At 47.9% G+C, this 19326-nt stretch overlaps 1 protein-coding gene across 2 annotated transcripts in view; it reads left to right on the forward strand.

The window, feature by feature from the left end:
- The window catches only part of LOC115605813 (alpha-2-macroglobulin-like protein 1), a 28158-nt gene extending 10405 nt beyond the window's left edge, over positions 1-17753 (forward strand). Inside the window, exons 12-37 of one of the 2 annotated variants that reach the window (XM_030480832.1) lie at positions 312-536; positions 651-714; positions 1257-1402; positions 1535-1684; positions 2370-2567; positions 3247-3334; positions 3961-4114; positions 5971-6199; positions 6523-6646; positions 6818-6939; positions 7349-7400; positions 7789-7872; positions 8333-8509; positions 9519-9600; positions 10220-10376; positions 11364-11438; positions 11644-11815; positions 12258-12472; positions 12784-12999; positions 13408-13523; positions 14201-14291; positions 14587-14655; positions 15862-15964; positions 16638-16679; positions 17245-17290; positions 17507-17595. In XM_030480832.1, coding sequence (XP_030336692.1) covers positions 312-536; positions 651-714; positions 1257-1402; positions 1535-1684; positions 2370-2567; positions 3247-3334; positions 3961-4114; positions 5971-6199; positions 6523-6646; positions 6818-6939; positions 7349-7400; positions 7789-7872; positions 8333-8509; positions 9519-9600; positions 10220-10376; positions 11364-11438; positions 11644-11815; positions 12258-12472; positions 12784-12999; positions 13408-13523; positions 14201-14291; positions 14587-14655; positions 15862-15964; positions 16638-16678 — 3150 coding nt within the window. In that variant the 3' untranslated portion in view covers position 16679; positions 17245-17290; positions 17507-17595. Of the gene's footprint in view, positions 1-311; positions 537-650; positions 715-1256; positions 1403-1534; positions 1685-2369; positions 2568-3246; positions 3335-3960; positions 4115-5970; positions 6200-6522; positions 6647-6817; positions 6940-7348; positions 7401-7788; positions 7873-8332; positions 8510-9518; positions 9601-10219; positions 10377-11363; positions 11439-11643; positions 11816-12257; positions 12473-12783; positions 13000-13407; positions 13524-14200; positions 14292-14586; positions 14656-15861; positions 15965-16637; positions 16680-17244; positions 17291-17506 lie in introns of both variants that reach the window. The other variant, XM_030480831.1, reaches the window with a different exon arrangement.
- Positions 17754-19326: the final 1573 nt, after the last annotated feature.

The raw sequence follows: 19326 nt of genomic DNA on the forward strand, positions 1-19326 counted from the left end.
ATGGTGGATCTTGACCTTGCTGGAGGCCCAGAATGGCTACACTGGTAGCAGCAGCATTGCAGTTCAGGCTGTAGCCCAAACCCTAGTAGTTTATAGCTCATATCCTCCTGTTTAGGCACTAGTTATCCCAGAGCATGATGGAATGGGCAGTGTAAAGCTCCTCAGAAAGGTGCTGACTGACCTTGGCTTAGGTGGATATAGACAACTTACCCTGGGAGAGTTCAGAGCCCACTTTCCAGTCAGTCTTGGTTTTGGCATGGGGAAAGCTATAAGAAATCTTCAGACACCAAGCCATCTTTTCTGTGCCACAGGCAAAGACCCAGATGGAGGAGTTAAGCAGCCAGAATGTGAGGGTGTCTTATGGCACTGCATCCCTCACCCTGAGGGCCTTCTACTCTTCCAGCCAAAGTTCTGTGAGGATCCAGCCAGTGCAGGCAATGCTGCCCTGCGGGGACGTGCAGCAGGTCCCTGTGCACTATCACATCCTAGCCTCAGAGTTGGGGAATGGGGCTGACAGAGCAGACTTCTACCACCTGGTGAGTGCAGGGCAGCACCAGACACCAGGAAGGGTCTCTGTCAGCACAGGACCCTTTGCTGGCCCAGGGACATGGGGCATAGGCACTGTTAACCCTTTGCTCATTACCCTTTAGGTTTTAGCCAGAGGATCCCTTGTGCATCATGGCCAAACAACAGTAATTCTTGGTCCACCATTAGGTAAGAGCATCTAACTACCAGGAACAGATTAAGGAAACAGGATAGAAATAGATTAAACACAACAGGAAAGCCCTTCCAGTCTAAATGGGGAAGGAGAGAAAAGAGACCAACAGAAAACAACAGAGCTGGCAAAAAATCAAGAGGAAATGGCAAATATGCTTTTCCTCCTCTGTCTTTTAATTTTCTTTTCTTTTTTTCTTCCCCCCCCACCCCGATCAAATGATGACATTTTCAGAGTGTATCTGCCAAACAGGAATTATCAGACACCTCCAAGAAAACTTAAAGAATCTTTTTACTGGACTTAGGTGGAAAGTCATTTCTCTTCCAAGTGTAAAATGTTGCCAAGATCCCTCATGTCTTAAGGTCACTGCTACAGAATGGCACTAATTTACAGCATGGTTTAGCTGTGGCCTCCACAGAAGCAAGACAAAATAATTTTTATCCAAGAAACTGTATAGAAGTATTCTAGAGGATAAGCATGTTGCTGCTCTAATCTCTGGAGAATTCCTTGCCTCTTCCTATACTTTTTCTATTTCCTTCAGATCAGTATAGTGGGGCTTTCAATGTCACTCTGCCCATTGACCTCATTTCACCCACGGCTACCCTCTTTGTTTACACTGCCTTCCCTGAGGGACAAGTGGCAGCTGACACCTTCAGTCTGAAGGTCTCCAAGTGCTTCAGGAACCATGTAAGTAGTGCACAAAACATAAGGCTGGAGGGTAGCTAATGAATGGCAAAAGACGTCCAGCAGAATCCACTAGCCACGGTCTCCTCTTTCCTCCCTCTGTCAATGAATTCAGTCCCTCTTCTGCTGTTTCAGGTGAAGCTTGGCTTCTCAGACACTGTGGCTCTCCCAGGATCGGCTGTCCATCTCCATTTGCAGGCTGCACCAGGCTCCCTTTGTAGCATCCGTGCTGTAGACCAGAGCATCCTTCTCCTGAGGCCAGAGGCTGAGCTATCCAGGGATAGTGTAAGTCACTTTAGTGCTGAGCCTTGCTAGTATTGGAGAGATGCCAATGGTTGCAGGCACTGGTTGCAGGCCCTGGTTGATAAGGCAGAGTGGATAAACCAACAAGTACCTGAATGGAGGCAGGACATGGCTTAATTAAAACAGTGAAGGCCAACATCAAACAACAGTCAAAATTTCCAGCCTCTACAGAGGGATCTAGTAGAATCATGCCCAAGTACAGGCCAAAGTCATGTTCTTGTTAAACTTAGAGCGCTTTGCCACGGTGGCAACCAGATGGCGAGAGTCTTCCATTTCCTGAATCAGTTCATTTCAGGATCCTTGAATTGCATGTTGACACTGTCTCTGTGGATCCAGGATGTGCCTTCAGTCAGACAAGAAGCTATCTAATGATAGCTTGCAAAGAAGCTATCCTGACTGTGCGCATGGAGATCACAGGTACGATATCTATGAGCTAGAAGCAGTCACAGCTATGCAGCTGTACCGCAGAGGTGCTCATGGTCATCTCTGGTGCTATGCATCTAAAACTTGTGGAGGCTCTCCATGCAGCTCAAAAACCTTTGGGGCTGGGCTTTTGCGGCAGGCTGGATCCAAGCTCTGCCTCTGCGGTCACAAAAAATCTCTGGCTAGAAACTAAAACCTTCCCACCCCTCACACTGACCTGTACTGTTTTCATCCTCTTTTACAGGTGTATTATATGTTCAGCTATTCTCAGGAGCACCCCACCACCCTCACAGACTCTTACAGTGACTACTGTACTATCCACAAGAGCCCAGGAACAATCGGTTCCCCTCAGACCACCCTTCCACCAGGAACAATGTCGCCATTCACGTACAACAGATACGCTTATGCAGTGTCCCAACCAGATGTTTATGAACTTCTGAAGGTAAATCTAATTTCCATAACACCTGATATATCAGAGCTGAGCCTTTTTGGATCCCAGGTCAGTGCTGGGTAGCTTCACAGATTGTCTTTCCTGTAAAGGCTGGCAAGTTCAGGTTCTGAATTTGCCAAGCTTCTGAATGAAGAGATTTCCATGCTCCCAGCTTGATAAATTCCTGTTGTTTAGGCAGATCATTAGAACCCCTTTATCCCAAGCTCAAGACCCTCAGACTTTCTAGGAGTTGGAAGGAGAGGAGAATATCATCCTGAGTCAGAGAAAATTGGAGGTTGGAAAAGAAAAGCACCTGAGAGAAAAAGGGGGCTGGGGAAAGAAGGGAAAGAATAGTAGAAAGGAATAACAGGTGAAAGATGAGAACAAGTCTGTGTTAGGGTGGGCAGCAAACTGTGGTGCCAAAACAATACCTCTGCGTGTCGGCATGCGCATGCAAGGGGTCACCCCCACAGTCCCGACTGGAGAGAGCCTCCTTTGCATGAGGGTTCAGGACCAGGCTTTGGGAGCGTGGAGGTTCTGCATTCTCTCCCTGTATAAATTCACATGTCAGGCTGAGGTGCAACAACACAGGGAGGCTAATAGGTTGGGAGGTGGGGGCAGAGACAGACCCTCAGACACACCACCCCCTCCACTGAAATCTGCCTTCTATTTTTCCCCTTCTTTCCTCCAGAATTCAGGTCTAACATTTTTAACCAACCTTAAAATCAAGTCTCCAATTGAGTGCCGCACCCAGACCACTTTCTACTACGACTACATGTGTACATCTCGATTTATCCTGTTTCTTTGGAAATCACGGGTAACATACAGGCTGCACAAGGGCAGCTGAACAGTGCAGTGTGCTGAGGAACTGGGAATGGCTTCCAGAGTGGGAGGTTGCACAGGAGAGGTGCGCCACAGGAAGAAGGGAAAGGTCCTGACGTGTGTGTGTCCGGTGCACTAGAGAGGTAGAGGGGTGGCTGCATAGGAAGAACCTGCTTGGAAGCTTCTGCTGGCAGGCAGGAAGATGATATGGTCAAGGAGGAAAATGAGGCAGCTGTCTAAGGAAGGAACATCTGTTTGTAAGACTAGGAAAGGTCTTCCTAGAAACCAGAGAATGAGCCAAGATTGGCACCGGGCAGTATCTAGGCCTTTCTTCAGGGGCTGACAGCAAAAGTGTGAGCAGGTAGAGTTCCTCATGGGGGAGCACACACATACTGGAAATCCACATGTTCTCCTGGATTATCTCATGGAAGACAATAGCAAAGTAGATTGAGGGCATCTTGGAGAGGAGAAGGGGGATCGGAGTGGGAGTGGGAGGGATGGAGAGCTGAGCTTTTTCTCAGCTGAGTTTTACCCTGATTTCACAGTTGCTCTGCCTTTGAACAAATGCTTATATTCCCAATAGCTTATGGCGAGCTGCCAGACTTGGACAACTTGGACCTAGAAGCAGATGCTGCATTTGAACGTGCCGAGTCAGAGCACATTGAGCTGGGTAGCGAGGCAGGGCCAGTACGTACCTGGTTTCCAGAGACATTCATCTGGACTCTGGTTCCCATCAAGTGAGTAATTATGGGCTACATCACATGGATACAGACCTACCAGCCACAGCAGAGAGGGAATGGGCAGGAGCAGAGCGAGGACACTATTGCCTTCTGTGCCCACAAAGAAAAGTGAGGTGTGAAGAAGTGGATAAGGACAATGGTTCAGTTCCTGGCTCTGCTTGAGATTTTTCAAATGATCCTGGGGTTAAAATCACAGACTCCTGTAAGATGTAAGAGGCCCCCAAAGGTCTGTAGCACAACATCCTGCCTGAGGCAGGTCCAGTTAGATCAGGTGGTAGCCAAGTTCTCTGTATCTCCAAGGGTGGAGATTCCACAAACTATCTGGACACCTGTTCTGGTGTTTGACCATCTTCATGGTAACTTGTTTTTCTTATCTCAAGTCAGAATCTTCCATGTTCCAATATGTGTCTGTTACCTTTCATCCTATTAATATGCACATCAGAAGAGATTGGTTCCATTGTCTCTAAACCTCCCCAATAGGCAGTTTTAGAAAGTTGAAAGGTGTCTTCCTAGCTTTTCCCTTGTAAGTTTGAAAACCTCAGTTCTTTCATCCATTCCTTGCACATCACATGTCCCAGCCCTCTGACCATCTTGGTTGTCCTCTACTGGATGCATTGAAGTATGTCAGTTCCTTTTTTACACTGGAAGGCAAAAATTGGACCCAGTACTCCAGATCTGGTCCCATTTGTGGTAGTGAAGAAATACAGGGGAAAAGTAACTTTTCTCAATCCAATGGTTGCAGTCTTCTTAACACAGTCCAGAAGTATATGGCCTTCATTGCTTAAGGGCTCATAAGATGTCTCATGCTCAACCTGTTATCCACCAGGATGCCCACCACTTTTTCCACAAGGTTGTTTACTAGCCAGTCACTGCCTAGCCAGTACTGTTGCATGGTATTATTCCATTCCAGATACAGAATTTATCCATTTTCAAGCTCATTTTTCCAGCTTGTCAAGGTTCCTCTTAATTACAACCTTTTCCTGCAGCATATCAGGAACCCTTCCCCAACAAGGTATCGTCTGCTAGTACATAGAAAGATTAGTCTGCTAATCTTGCTGATGGGCAATGCTGAGGATGACCTCTTTCCTGTTATCTAGGTCATTAATAAAGTCATTAAGGAGTATTGGCCCAAGTGTCAGTCCCTGAGGGATGTCACAGGTAAACAGCCACCAGTTGGACTTTGTGTCACCAATAACCGCCCTTTGTCCACAGTGGTCGAGTGAATTTTCTGCTCACCTTATCATCCACTTGGCCAGTCTACACGAACGTGGCTACAGGGATGCTAAGGGAGACTGTGTCAAAGGCTTTGCAAAAGTCAAGTTACACAGCATCCATTGTTTTCCCCTTATTCACATATCTCAACTTTCTTAATTCTCCCATGTGCCAATGTTCTCCATCTGTAAAATAGGATCTCGACCTCTGCATCTCATTTGGCTGGATTATGGCCATTTCAGGGCAGGGACTGTCTTCTGTTTTGTGTATGCAGATCTGTAAGTGGCACCTGTAATGGTGACTGCTGCGCTGTGGTTGGGAGCTTGGGTGATAGCGTAGTAGAAGTGTCACACGGTGCTCCCTGGCAGAGGCTTGGTGTATAACATGGACCCCTGGGAGGCCTGTGTGCCCACACTAAACAAGAATTTGAGATGCAACACTGCAATTTTGGGTTGCATTTGCCTCTCAGTCCTTTCTTGCCCACCTATTTGCTATCCTTCCCACACCTCTGTCCTACTTCCTAGGAATCCCCACACCTTCACATGCACCTCCAGTTCATAGTCATAGTCCTTCTGCATTTGTCTTCCCAAGAGAAATTTTACAGGGATGGGACAACCCCTTCCACTCTGTTTTCTCCTCAGTGATTCAGGGGCTGCTGAGATAGCTGTCACAGTACCTGACAGTATCACAGACTGGAGAGCCATGACCTTCTGCACCTCAGGGAGCCATGGGTTTGGAATCTCAGAAACCACCAGTCTGCGGAGCTTCAAGCCCTTCTTCGTGGAACCCATCTTGTCCTACTCTGTCTTTCGGGGAGAGTCATTTCCCCTGAAAGTCAAAGTCTTCAGCTACCTGAAGCAGTGCATGGCGGTGAGTGGATGGTTTTAGGGTCGGGGGATGTGTGGTAAAAGTACTTCACTGATAGAGACAAGGGGCTGCCTCCTCAGGCATTTAGCAAAAACACCAAGGAAGCCCTTCACAAAGCTCCATGCAGAGCCATCTCTGTCCAGCTTATCCCTTTCCATAAGCTCAACCCTACAGGACTGTGATGTCCATGGGCTGTTGGTGTCCCACAGATATTGCAACAGGGCAAACATCATACTCACCTGGGGCTTCTGGGCTTGACTGACATTTGGATCAGGAGCTGAAAGGAAAAGCTCTGTAACCTGAACTCCCTTTTGCTTCACCTCTAGCTCCAGGTTAGCCTAAAGGAGTCCATGGATTTTGAATTTGTGCATGCAAATGTCAAGTTCACTATTTGTCTGTGTCCTGATTCAGCAAAAACATTCTTCTGGGATGTGAAGGCTACAAAATTAGGTAAGGGGACAAGGGAGTGGGAGGTACTGGCAGAGCTGCTTTTGGAAAAACCAGAGCTGAGCTGGGAATGAGAGTGACCTTTATGCGAAGCATGAGTGAGCAGCCTCAGGCTGAGCAAACTGAATGTTGGCATGGGTGTGCCAACTGGCCTTTTGATGTTTTGTTCTTTAGGGAAGGTGAATTTCACTGTCACTGCTGAGGTGATGGAGCAGGAAGATGTTTGCACTGAGAGTATAGCTGTTATGCCAGAGTCTGGAGGGAAGGACACGGTGGTTAAACAGCTGCTGGTGAAGGTCAGAGCATGCTTCAGGGTCCTGGTGAGGTCAGAAATGGGTCAGGCTCAAAATGGCCCAGTGGCTGGCTCTGGGAAGGAAAAGTCAGCTCGGCAGGTAGTCACATTTCTCAGGGACGCTGGTCAAGGAGCAATTCTAAGGGTAGTTTGGATTGGCTCACAGGCTGAGCACCTCCACTCGATGGGACAGAGACATCAGAACTGCTTGCTAGCAGGGCAATGGGAGCAAAGGCCATTTAGCAGCTTAGAAACTGCTTCCCAATGAAACTTCGCTGGCAGAATGCATATCCCTGCTATCTGTGTGAAGTCCTTCGCATGGAAAAGGGGCTTGCAAGAAGCTGGGGTGCTGTGCAGTTGCTGTCTCGTTTTACTGCTCTCCCTTCTGACCTGACCAGCCTGTTCCCCACCAGGCAGAGGGGCTGCTGGAGGAAAAGACCCACACCTCACTCCTGTGCCCTAAAGGTAGGTGCAGGTACCCCAGAGACCCAGACTGCCTTACCACTGGGGCTGTGCACAGAGCGAGGAGACTGATCAGAAACAGTGTGGTGTCTGAACAACTCTAGGATTACCTGGGGGTGCATGGGGAGGGGAAAGTCAGGGGAGCTTTTATGAGGAGGCAAAGCCATTCAGCTCTAGCCGGTACTACAAGCTTCTTACAGCACCAAGCCACTGCCTAACCACACACCAGGCATCCATCAGTGGGTGGCCTGATGTCTCTGTCATCCTCTCTTTTGAATTTTACCAACTGACTAGGTGGTCCCAGCCTTGTTTCCACCATGTCCTGGGGATACCTATGGATCTGCCATCTCCTTACTGCCTGTTGTTGTTCTGATACTTTTGCCATTTGCAGGAACTTCAGCTTCAGAGACAATCACTTTCACTATGCCAGAGAACATGGTCCTTGGGTCAGAGAGAGCCCACATCACTTTCTTAGGTGAGATTTAGGGGGGTCTTGGAAAGCAAGATTTTTCCCTACAGGTCTTGTCTTCTAGTGCCACCATGTCTGCTTTAGCAAACAGAGTAACAAGAGGGACTGCATACAGTGAGGTGTGATACTGGTCCCTATATCATCCAGAGAAGTATCCCATCTCTCTCATACAAGTGACACTGGGCCAGATAGTTCTATATATAACATAAATTATATTATAACATCTAGATGTTAACATCTATAACATATAATATATAGGTTATATTAAAAATGGAATATCACCCAGCCAAGGGAAAGATATCATATCACTGTTCCTACAGGGCTCTTTAGGCATTAAAGTCACCTTAGTGTGAGCAGAGGTGAACTGAGACCAGTCTTAGCAGGCTATCTGGAGAATTGGTGAGACCAGAAAATTTTTACATGCAAGAATATGTAAAGCTTCCAAAGCTGTGGTTCTGTCCTACAGGTGACATTCTGGGGACAGCACTGGACAACGTAGATGAGCTCCTCCAGATGTCCAGTGGCTGTGGTGAGCAGAATATGGTTCATTTTGCTCCCAATGTTTTTATCACACGATACCTTGAAGAAACAGGACAACTGACTCCAGAAATCAAACAGAAGGCAATTGGCTATCTGGAAAGTGGTGAGTGGATTTTTGCTCATATTGTATAATTAAGCTCGTGATATCCACTACAGTAGGTTGTGCAGGAGCGTCTCAGTAGAGGCTTGGTGCTGAACAGGATTTGTGCAAACCTGTCACTTGCCTGACACCATGGGAATTACAGCAGTGTAAATCAGGCCACTGTGTCTCCGCTGAACAAGGGGTACACAGCACTCGTAGAATCATAGAACCATATAATGGTTTGGGTTGGAAAGGACCTTAAGATCATCTAGTTCCAACCCCCCTGCCATGGGCAGGGGCGCCTCACACTAGATCATGTCACCCAAGACTCTGTCGAACCTGGCCTTGAACACTGCCAGAGATGGAGCATTCACCACTTCTTTGGGCAACCTGTTCCAGTGCCTCACCAGCCTCACAGTAAAGAACTTCTTCCTTATATCTAACCTGAACTTCCCCTGTTTAAGTTTGAATCCATCACCCCTATTGCTACAGTCCCATTGCTACAGGCCCTGATGAAGAGTCCCTCTCCAGCACTCTTATAGGCCCCCTTCAGATACTGGAAGGCTGCTATGAGGTCTCCATGCAGCTTCTCTTCTCCCAGCTGAACAGCCCCAACTTTCTCAGCCTGTCTTCATATGGGAGGTGCTCCAGCCCCCTGGTCATCCTCGTGGCCTCGTCTGGACACCAGAACTGTACACAATACTCTAAATAGGGTCTCACGAGAGCAGAGTAGAGGGGCAGGGTCACCTCCTCCGACCTGCTGGTCACGCTCCTTATGATGCAGCCCAGCACACAGTTGTTTTCTGGGCTGCGAGAGCACACAAGCTGGGTCATGTTCAGTTTCTCGTTGACCAACACCCCCAAGTCCTTCTCTGCAGGGCTGCTCTGGATCACTTCTCTGAAAGCCCTTTGCTGAATTTCTCAGAGGCAATGTTCTTTATAATGATCAGCAGGATTGGCAGGGCAGGTTGTCACCTCGAGAACATGATAGACACAGAGCATCTTCACTACCCCCAGCCTCTTCCCACAGGATATCAGCGGCAACTCCTGTACAAGCACGCAGATGGCTCATACAGTGCCTTTGGGGAAGGAAGTGAGCCAGGGAACACATGGTAAGCAGAAATATCCAGACACAGCTGAGGAACAACAGCTTGACCTGGTCAGGCTCCAGCTGGTTTGGATTTTAGTCTGGGGAAACTGAGGGAGTCTGAAGGTATGGAGTTTGGAACAAAAACTGCTCCTGAGACTTTTTGGAAGATAACCATGCCAATGCACTCACTTGAGGTATCCCCATTTGATTGATTGTGCTTGGGCACCCCAACTGAGGCTGATTCTGAAAACTTGGCTGCAAAGACACCGTCTTTCCAGGTTTTCCAGAGTGCTTTCTGCCCAAGAAGGATTGGGAAAGGGGCTGACTGAGCTCACTGAGTATCAGCCTTCCAGGCTTTAAATCACACAAGTTAAACCCTGTTAGAATTGGCAGAGTTCTGAGGGAAGCACTGAACTGCCAGTGATTTTTTTCTCTCTTGCTGCAATTGGATCTAAGCCCAAGCTTCAAAATCATCTAACTCATGTGCATTGCTTCCAGTTTTCCATCTGCACAGAGGCTCTAGCCTGCTGGTATTTCTCCAGGAATGACATAGTGGAAGACACAGAGACTCCTGTCTCCTAGCAGAGATGGGCATCAGTGACTGGTTCAATTTGATTTTCTTCTCCCTCCCTTGGCTCTAGGCTTACTGCCCTTGTCCTCAAGACCTTCAGCCAAGCCCGGGACTTCATCCACATAGATGAGCAGAACATTAAAGATGCTGCCAATTCCCTGATTAAAAGTCAGACTCCATCTGGCTGCTTCAAGAGTGTGGGGAAGCTCTTCAACAATGGTCTGATGGTATGACATGTTCTGGCTGTTCATTAGGTACCTCAAAGTTCCTTCACTTTCAGGCCCAACTTGGGTACCAAGAACAAATGAATGCTACTGAAACAGGGAGACTCTGATGTGCCCAAGGTCACCCTTGGGTGACACTCAGAGTTGTGCTTAGTCATGGTGGCACTTTTTCAAGTTTTGAATGATGGAGGTTTGCATTTGATGACACGTGTGTGGGACCTGATGCAGTGCCATGTCCTAGCCCCATCTCAAAAGCTAATACATGCCTCAGAAAGACTTTTAAGCTCTGTATTATTCCCTTGGTAAACTGGTTTAGCTTCCTTTCCCATTATTGAGCCACCATTTCTTCCTTCAGCCTGAGTTCCCTGTATTGACTCTCTCAGTACAGAGAGAGTCAGAAGTGGAGTGAATGGAAGACTGATGGTAGCCACTCATATGAGATTCATCTTGCCAGAGATGTGCCCTATGCACTCAGAAACACAGCACAGTGCATGCACAGACACACTCAGAGAACAACTAAAGTTGTGGAGCCACCAGCACTTCGGTGAACAGAACCTCAGACAATCCTCTGAGTGAAGAGAATGGGACCTTTCACTTTGCCTTGTGAAGGATAGATACCTTTTGTTTTGCTCCTCCATATCCCTGCCACTGTCCTGGCCCTTATGTGAGGTGCCACCTTAGACAGCATTGTGGGAACATCACTTTCCCTTGGCACTGAAATCTGCTACTGAGAATTTTTTGCAGCAGAAGGGAAAGGGGGATGTATTCAACAGGGGGTGGGAATCATCTACGCAGCAGAGCTTGGGTCACCGTGGCTGAGAAGGGCTCTGGTAAGCAGGAGACAATGCCTACAAGAGTAGGCACGAGCCCTGGCACTTCCTTACCAGAAGGAATAGGACCAACACTGTTGCCTGCACTGGCTTTCACTTGGGGGCAAACTACTCCCTTCTCACAGCAGCCCTCCTCTTTTCTGTTTTGTCGTGGCTGCAGGGTGCAGTGGATGAAGGACTGGGGCTGAGCTCTGCAATCATCACAGCTCTCATACACTCAGGGATGCCACGCTCTGTGAGTATCAGCAGCAGGGATGGGCTGTGTGTGCAGCCTCTCAGCAAGCAGTGCACCAGTGCTCTGCCTTTGTGTGCACATGGGTACACTAACAGTTTTCCCCCCATGCGTTCTATCCTTGTTTCCATGCTCCTCTGCACATGTCAATGCTGTATCCCCTCCTCATACACTGCCATCAACCAGTGTGCTTTCAATTGTATTCTAGGACCCAGTTGTGTGGAAAGCTCTGAAATGTATAAGGGACCTGGTCAATGCTGATACTGACAGTTCCAACCTCTATAGCCTGGCACTAGCTGCAAACGCCTTTGCAGTGGCAGGTGATAAAGCCCTCAGGCAGAAAATCCTCAAAAGATTGGATAAGGCTGCCATAATATCAGGTATCAAAACTGTGGGGCAGTTGAGAGGGCCATTGGCATAATTGTGTGGAGATCGCAGGGCTGAACGACCAAGGGAACAGAGGGCGGGAGTGTGGGGCCCTGGCAGAGCTCTGTGGGGAGCCCAAGACTTGGATAGCCTCTGTTTGCCAAGCTGTCACAGGCTATATCCACACTGTGAGACAGACTTTCTTTATAGATGATCTCACAGTCCTGGTCTCCCAGTCATCTAAACCGAGGAGCTTCATGGGTGTCGTAGAGCTTTTTTCCAGACTGCAGACCTATGTTTTTACTAGGAAGAGCAGGGGGTGTGTGGCAAATAAGGAGATATGCAGCCATATCTTATCCTAATGTTCACTCAGTGCATAGGCACAGAGGCTGAGTAGGACTCCAAGGTCATTAGATACAGCTACACACTCCATAAGTGTTCCCACTCCACCTTTAGATGACCAAATATTCTGGAGTCAACAGTCCAAACAGGAAGAAGGCTCTCTCTATTGGTATCAGGCTCCATCTGTTGATGTGGAATTGACGTCTAGTATCCTCATGGCTCACCTTTCAAAGTCAAGTTTGTCTTCAGACGAAATCAGAAAGGCATCCCAGATTGTGTCTTGGCTCACCAAGCAGCAAAACCCTTATGGAGGCTTTGCTTCAACCCAGGTAATCCCCCTGAGCCATCATCATCAGATAACCTGCGACAGCAGGCTATGGTTTGAGAGTAGTGGGTTCTAGCATAGCCCATAGCAAAAAATAAAAAGAAAAAAAAAGAAAAAAAGAAAAAAGGTACATGGATTTACAGCTTCTGGGAGTTGGGAAAAGGTGAATATTTGTATTCCTTTGAGCTAATCCCATATTAACAGCCCAAGGGGAAAGCTCAATCATTATCGTGCTATAGCTGCAGTATAAGGGAGGGAAAAGCATGCAAAGGAAGCAGGGATCCTATTTTGCCCAATGTGTGTCTCTTTCCTCAGGACACAGTGGTTGCTCTGGAAGCCCTAGCCCTGTATGCAACCAAGACCTTCAGCAAGGATGGCCCTGATCTTCAGGCTTCTCTGTCCTCTGAGGGTTTCAACCAGAACATCCGAGTAGACAACACCAATCGCCTCCTGCTGCAGACAGTGGAGCTGCCAGCCATTCCCCAAGACTACACTGTGCATGTGCAGGGCCATGGGTGCCTCTTCCTGCAGGTAAGCCCAGCCAAGGAGAAAAGGTCTGTCTGAGGAAAAGCTTTGAAAAACAGGGGCTTGTTGCCATCTTGCTACTTAGCCAACACTGAAAACAGACTGCTGCAGTGACTTGCAGAAATCTGGGCATCAAGGCTCATAGGAGTAGCTGGGATCCAACAAGAAAGGAATAGCAATTTTCCAAATGAAATCTGGATCATCTCCACCCAGTCAGAGCTGCACCTCTCCTCCAAGAAGTTGGCTGAACACCACCAGGAGCAGTGCCCAAGCAGAACCTCCACTTCCACCACATGTTCTCTCTTACACCAATGCAAGACAGCAAACAGCAGCCAATCACTAGACAAAGATACTCTCCAGCAAAAAAACGCACCTTGTTGCTCTCTGCCAACTAGCTTCTTTCTGTCCTTGCAGGCCATTCTGCGGTACCACATCCCTCCAGTGAGGAGCGATGTCACCTTTGCTGTATCTGTGCAGACAGAGTGCGCCGCACCCAACATCACCCAGTTCCCTGTCACCATTCATGCTCGGTAGGAGACACTCAGTTTGCCCCTTGACTCCCTTGTGCTAAGAGGCTTCTGGCACTACAACAGTCTCTTGATGGCCAGGATTCCCTTTCACTCATGAGGTCTAAGTGCTAAGATGTCCCTATTCGTTTAACCATGCTCTCCTCAGCTGGGTGAAAGGTACAAGGCCCCAGAGGGATGGCTCAGGCTACAGTCCTATCTCATTATCGTGCCAGTCTCTCAAGGTCTATGGATCTCACCCTTTTCCAGGATTAGGTCTCAAAACGCTAGTGATGTGAGGGCCCTGTGGGACTGGCTGCTGACACTTCTACCTAAGTTTTCCCTTCTCTGCTTCTGGTTTGTCTGTCACACCACTCTTCTCTGCTGTACCCCTGCCTTGTCCCTGATGTGGGACAGAATTGCCAAGAGATCAGGTGGAGGATGTGATATTCCCTGACATGCCTAGAGAAGGTAACTCCATAAGCCTTCCAAGGAATTTATTGTCCTTGGCTCAGCATAATTAAAAGAGAAATCAGAGGAAGCACAAAGATTTATTACAGTACAAACACAGGTATGCTTAACAAGAGAAACACTGGAAGGAAAGGCAGGTTCCTCCACCTGAGTACCAAAGCTGAGCAGAGTATCTGGAGATCATGGCTCAGAAAGTAACATTAGTGCTGTCCCCTGGGTTCCTGCTGCAGCTACACAGGGAACCGTGTGTCCACCAACATGGTCTTGATCCAAGTGGAGCTGCTGTCAGGATACAGCCCCGTGGCAGGTTCGCTGGAAGAGGTGAGACCGCGAATTTGTGCCCAGCTGGGATGGGAATAGTGATGGATGTCCATCATGAAGGATTGCATGCAGAACTGTGATCACTCCTGTGGGCAGGAAAACATAGTTGTCTTCTTCCCAAGAAATCTTTATACCCAAAGTCTCTTCCAGGCTGCACCTTGCCTTCCTCTACCCCCAGGGCTCCTTTGGCATGTGAACATTTTGCCCATGCTCACACAAATATCCCTGAATGTTTCTGATTTCTGTTAGAGTCTTTCTGACATTTCCCCCCTTCTCCCCTCCTCCCTATTTTCAGCTAAAGAAAATGCCTTTAGTGAAGAAAGTTGAAAGCAAGGCTGACCAAGTCATTCTCTACCTGGAGGAAGTAAGTGGAATTTAGGCTAACATCATCATTAAAAGAACTATGGACTGGCATATATCTTTTAGCTCACTCTTGTATCTTGGTTCCATCAGTATTTTAAGACTCAAGGGTTGTTCCTACATGCCAGCCACATTTGCTGGTGCAGAGAAATGTGTTTTGTCAGCTTGCAGTAGGTCAGCTGTAGAGCCTGTACACATGGCCACTTGAGTGAAATGTTGCTATCTCTGATGTAAAGACTATAGCTGTTGGCACTGTTCAGACACTGTTGAAAGTCCATATACAGTGTCTGATCGGGACTGGGGGAGTAGTAGTAGGATCCATCTAGCAAATTCAAGCAAGCCTGAATTTTTAGAAAGCCCTTAAGCAGCCTGAATGTAGTAGGGAGCATCCAAGATTGCTCATGGAGTTTGCCAAGATCATTCAAAATTAAACCAGATGGTTGTGTGAACAACAGTGCTCGCTCCAGAGCCCCATTAATCCACAGATTAACAACCACTCGAGCCTTTCTCTAGGAACAGCACCAGAAACAAGACCTGGCATGAATTTTAAAACTTCAGAATTTCCAACTACACGTCTACATTTCTGTGATTCTTCATCCCCAGCTGTCAACAAGCTGAGCTAAGCTAGCCTCATAGTAAGCAGGTTATTGTCATGTGGATGCATTAGGCTTACAGAGATGCTACTTTCATTGTATCTACAGCACAGAGCAGAATGGCAGTGCAAAGAAAGATTTCAGTTCAGGCTGCCAGGTAGCACAAGGTGGAACCAAATCAACAGCAGGTCATGTAACTACTACCATGCAGCAGTTGTTCATCCACACCTTGCATTTGTCTAGTTAATGATGAAGGTTGTGGGAGACTGGAGAATAAGACCTGATGTAATGGGACTGCGTATAAGAAAGTAGCCAGTCCAGCAAGATGCATGAAGGAGCTCAGAGCAGAGCTCAATGTGGGGAGTGTGGGATTGGTTGGGAACACATTTAGATACCTAATGCACATTGAGTCTCTGGGTTTGATGTCTCTTACGAGCTGAGTTAAATCCAGTGACCAAAAATGGGAGATGGCCACAATATATGAAGTAAAAGATGTTTCTGAGGTGGACTGGAAAGCAGAACAAATATGTTACAGTGGTGAGGTCTCAGAGCAGGTAGAAGGGATTGTTTTGCAGGACTTTGTTTCTGGCTGTAATCCTTGCGTCTTTTGGTCTTAGCTGACTAGACAGCCTCACACCTACACTTTGATGGTGCAGCAGGACATGCAAGTGAGGGATCGTAAGCCAGCTAATATCAAGGTCTACGATTACTACATGCCAGGTAAGTTCTGATGCTGTACTGCAGAAACCACCCAAATGTACCACTGGAAAGGGACTTTCTGAAGTTGTCAAGTCTAAGACAATACCATCCCTGACATGTTTATCTAACTGCCCCTTAGAAGCTCTCTAGTGATGGACTTGAAACCTCTTAGGTTTCAAAATGGTAAATCCTTCTTTCTCTGGTCCCAAAACCTGCAAGGTTGAAGTTAGCATGCAGATCCACTTAAGGTCTAACTCTCCCTCAAAATATATGGTCATTCTGTGGGAGGCAGCAAAGGCAGAGCGACCATAGTGGGGGGACAGCTTAAAAGAGTGAGGGCCTTCTTAGAAAAATGACACTGAAAATAATTGTCCTCTGTTTTCTGGGGTCCCTAGTGGGAGGAAAGCTAGGGATTGCTATTGCTTCAGAAAGTGAGGAATCCATTACTGTAATGGAGCTGTTTGGGACTTTAAAAGATCACAAGCACCATGACTTGGGTGAATCCAGAATAACTGCACACAGAGTCTTTGACACAAACCATGTGTCAAAGTGGTTTCATGTGTCACAGTGGAAGGCAATCATCGGCTGTAAGCTTAGGGAATGTCTTCCCTAGAAAACAGAGGCACAATGCTGGGTTGCTTTAGTGAGTTTTTGGCAAGTGTATCTCACCAGCACTTTTTTTCTCATCTTCCAGAAGAAACTACAGTGATGAGCTACAGTGCTCCGTGCGAGTGAGGTGAGGGCCCAGCACATCTTTTGTCATCACAGGCATGGCCCTGAAGAGCATGGAGAGGGAGGGAGATGCAGGCAAGGCCCCTTGGTCAAGAAACTCGCCAGACTGCATGTTCAGGGTAGAAAGTGATTAGCAATGCTAAGTTAGGGTGAGTTCCTCTATCCCAGTGGTTAAACTGAGGGAAAGGGAGAACTGAAGTGGAAGGTTTGATGTTGGAGGTATATTACAGAAAACAAGCGCTGCCTGTCCCAAGTCCTACACCAGTCCCGGCCTTTTGCATCAAATATACATTCTTCAAGTCAACATAGTTCCTTTTCCTGGCATTTTCCCTGCATCTCCAGAGCTCTCTGGCCCTATCCATGCAACACACCACATTCACCTTTACTGCAAGTCCTGTCTCCTTTTCAGTGCCAAGCCCTTCATAGCCTCAGCCTGGCTTCTGGTCCATGCTAGGGAACGGGTACCTCCCCCTCCTCTTTCCAGGCTGGGGAAAGGCAAAGCTTGAACTTGACCAGTGCCTGCTCCTGTTCTAAACTTTGCTTACACCTGCATGCTTCTTTGCCCACAGCCCATGAGATGGAGGAATACACCTACTTCACAAATCGCCTATGGAGGTACACAGCCCTGCCCTGGGATACCTGCCACAAGCCCCACACTCTTAGTGGAGATTCTGCCATAGGCTTTGTGTAGGTAGAGTCAGAGCGAGCCCTGCCCTCGATAGCCTGGCAGTTCCATTTGGTCATGAAATGCAAATAACCCCATGAGTTCCAGTGGTTAGTCTTAATACTTCAGGAACACGTATTTGGTTTTGTCCTTTGTCACCTTCACAGGAACAGGAGCTGACCCATCCCTGCAGTCTCTGTTTATCAGTCCTTTATCAGCCCTGGCAACAGCCACCATATGGACATGAAAAGCAAAGAGCAAACGCTTGAAATTTCCTGCTGAACAGTTAGTTTCTGAAAGGCTAAGACTGTACTTGGCATCTTATTAAAAGTCAGGATACCAGAACTGCCCGATTGAGTGATTATTCAGGTTTACTGTTTTTCTCCCAAACCCCTAAAATTGCATTTAAAAGCATCTGGGGAAAAAAACCTTCTTCACCTCTGCTCCGTGTGTGCATGTACACGTGCAAAACTCTGCCCCTTCAATAGTGGCCTTGCACAGGGAAGGTAGAGCATGCACCAAAGCAGATTCACCTGCGGGAAGAGGTGACCATCACACAAGTTGGAGCTGAAGGCAAGGGACAGCTGGTTCCCATGTTCAACAGTTCCTTTGGCCAAAAGTTGCATTAGAGACCTTTATCAAGAGCAATTGGCAAGACTGTACTGTTGAAGAGGCATGAGGGGCTAGAGTCTCAGTGTACTGCATTAATCTCTGGAGACTGCTTCAAAGAGCTGATGGCACAGGAGCTTGCTGGAAGGGCACAGGAGATACAGCTGTCACAGCATGTTCACTTGCACCTTGTACTCCAAAGCTGCCTGAGTCCTGTGCAGGAACTATTAGGAGAAACCATGGGAAGCATGAGGAGAGAGCAATGGAGGAGGTAGGTAGAAGGTTTGCACATTGGCAATGGCAGAAGCGGTATCTTCATGGGCTAAGCCTGTGGTCCATCAACAACTGGCACAATGGTGGCAAGGTTAGGGGACATGCTTTCTTTAATTCTTCTTCCCAGCTGTGTACCAGATAAGTGACACACACACAAACCCTTGCCTCAACCCAGGTCCTCACAGTGCAGGCACAACTGCTGGACTGTTGTGATGCCTCAGTCCATTCACTCGGGCGCAGGACCCACATAGGCTCAACTTTAATGTGGGCTGTGTCCCAGCTGGGACACTTCCTTCCATTCAGTGCCCAACCTGGAATATTGCGCAAAGGCACTAGTCGTGGTACGGCAGTTCCTCTCCTTCCCTTTATCACGAGTATGGGAGCTTCTCCACCCATTTCTTAGGCACCATGTGCGATTGTGGGGACAGAAATTAAGACAAATAAGGAAGGCATAATCCAGTCCTTCCATGGCTATCATCAGGCTGTGGAAGGTGCCTTGTCTTGGCTAGTAGTGGGGTTGGCTCTCTAGGCAGGTCCCTAGGCAGCACTCTCTGTGGGATGGTGTCAGGACGCAGCATGTATTCTATCAAGATTCTGTCTTATCCTTACAGAGGGGACTTCTCCAGACCTGTCCTGGGTTCAGGCTACTACTAACAAGCCACTCCCCTTCTGGCACCTGACAAGACAGTTACATCTTCCCAGTTTCAGCTTGCTCCTTGGGCAATGAATATAGTGGGGCGTGGAGGGAATGGAGCCATGCTTGGGTCTGAGGGCCTTCGTTAGCACAGGTTGCTATGGCTTTGCATTCTCACTCCATGTGATGCTCAGTGCTTCCTTTCTCACTCTCATTTTCATAGAATCACAGAATGGTTTGGGTTGGAAAGGACCATAAGATCATCTAGTTCTAAACCCCTGCCATGGGCAGGGACACCTCCCATTAGACCATGTCACCCAAGGCTCTGTCCAGCCTGGCCTGAAAAGAGACAATGTCCCTGTCTCCACATTCCACCAGAGCCTTCCAGCTTCCTCCCTGGCTGCAAAACAGCCCCAGTACTAGCTCCACACACCTAGCCACAGGCGTCTGCCAGCTTTTCTTTCTAGCTGG

The sequence above is a fragment of the Strigops habroptila genome, chromosome 3 (genome assembly GCF_004027225.2).
Source record: "Strigops habroptila isolate Jane chromosome 3, bStrHab1.2.pri, whole genome shotgun sequence".
Lineage (NCBI taxonomy): Eukaryota > Metazoa > Chordata > Aves > Psittaciformes > Psittacidae > Strigops > Strigops habroptila.